General features: G+C 38.2%; 1 protein-coding gene across 1 annotated transcript; it reads right to left on the minus strand.

The window, feature by feature from the left end:
* Positions 1-607: 607 nt before the first annotated feature.
* LOC138834151 (olfactory receptor 8K3-like) lies at positions 608-1,552 on the minus strand. The gene has a single exon (XM_070032909.1). The coding sequence runs from the start codon at positions 1,550-1,552 to the stop codon at positions 608-610; it is 945 nt and encodes a 314-aa protein (XP_069889010.1).
* Positions 1,553-1,807: the final 255 nt, after the last annotated feature.

Consider the following 1,807-nt stretch of genomic DNA (forward strand, 5'->3'; position numbering starts at 1 on the left):
TGAATTTCAGTTAGCAGACTTTTATGGAAATAAATGTACTGGGAAGAATGAGAATGAGTGAGTGAGAGAGCAATGTCTAGGATAAATATTCTTTAAGCCTAATCATAAAGCTTTATATTTTCATGCATTATGAAAGCATTCAATATTAAATACAATTACAATATTCACTAGTGAAAAATATGGGCACTAAGACAGAAGGGATGAGATGGTTTATACACAAACAAAATGTACAAACAGGAGATTGGCTCTGCAGGTTTTATTACAATGAGTCACAGAAGCACAAGACACTTATCATTCTGTCCTGTCATTCCAAGAGTTCTCTACTCTCCCATAGCACATTTGCTTTCCTTTTCTGATTATCTTTGCTCTATATCCATTGAGCATATCTATTTTCTTTAAAATCATTCCATTTTGTCTATTTTTTTATATAAAAACTTTGTTTTTTTAAGTTGTTTTCACATTAACCTATGAAAAGCAATTAAAAGTACCTATATGTACACTACAACAGGCAAATATGTATTGAACCAAACATTGCCAAGTTTCTGGATGGGTTTATACAAAAGAAATATTTATGCACATAACCCAATTACCAATAGCCCTATTTTTATCAGAACCCAATGAATCTGTGTAAGCGATTCCAAATCCTCTGTAAAGCATTTTTGACATCTTTGTTCCTCAGGCTATAAATCAAGGGATTCAACATGGGGATAATCAAGGTGTAAAACAAGGAAGCCACTTTCTCTGTATCTACTGAGTGAGTGGACTTGGGCTGCACATACATAAATATCAACGTTCCATAGAAGACAATGACTACTGTCAAGTGAGACCCACAAGTAGAAAAAGCCTTGCGTCTGCCCTCAGCAGATTGTATCCTGAGGATGGATACAAGAATGAGCAGGTAGGACACAAGGACTATCAGCAGAGAGGAGATCAAATCAAAGGCTGCTAAGATTAGAATGATCAATTCAATTTCCTGTGTATCTGAGCAGAGCAAAGATAGCAAAGGAAGGCTGTCACAGTAGAAATGACTGATAACATTGTAGCCACAGAAGGACAGAGTGAAAATCTTTATGGTGACGAGAAGAGACACAAATGTGCAGTAGAGATAGGGGATTGCCACCAGCATATGACACACTCTCTGTGACATGATGATGGTGTAGAGCAGTGGTTTGCAGATGGCCACGTAGCGGTCATAGGACATGGCCGACAGAATAAAGAGTTCACTAATGATGAACACAAGGAAGAAAGCTAGTTGTATGGCGCAAAAATTATAGGAGATTATATTTTGATCCACCACGAAATTCACTAACATTTTGGGGCACACCGTTGTGGAATAACCAAGATCAGTGAAAGCCAGGTGTCTGAGAAAAAAGTACATCGGAGTCTGTAGCCTGGAGTCCACCATGGTAAGGACTATCATGCCCAAGTTGCCCACCACGGAGACCACGTAGATGAGGAGGAACAGAGTGAACAATGGCGCCTGCAGCTCAGGACGATCCGTGATGCCCATCAGGATGAATTCTCTCAGCACCGTGAGGTTGTGTGTCTCCATCGAGGTTTATCATAAAACCTATTGTAAGTAGAGCTGTAAGCTTAGTCAACAGATTTCCTTTGTTAATTCACAGGAGTCTTTAGTAAACAAAGTACAATTACCATATATCTGGACTTTTCAATGTATGATATTAAAAATTAATTTCATTTTACAGAAATACACTATGCATGGCCTACTTTAGAGACAGAGACAGTAATAGATCAGTCATCCTTAACTGAGGTCATCATCCACCATTTTCCAATACCTAGGTACATT

This window comes from Dipodomys merriami, unplaced genomic scaffold, assembly GCF_024711535.1.
Source record: "Dipodomys merriami isolate MVZ:Mamm:240054 unplaced genomic scaffold, mDipMer1.0.p SCAF_21, whole genome shotgun sequence".
NCBI lineage: Eukaryota > Metazoa > Chordata > Mammalia > Rodentia > Heteromyidae > Dipodomys > Dipodomys merriami.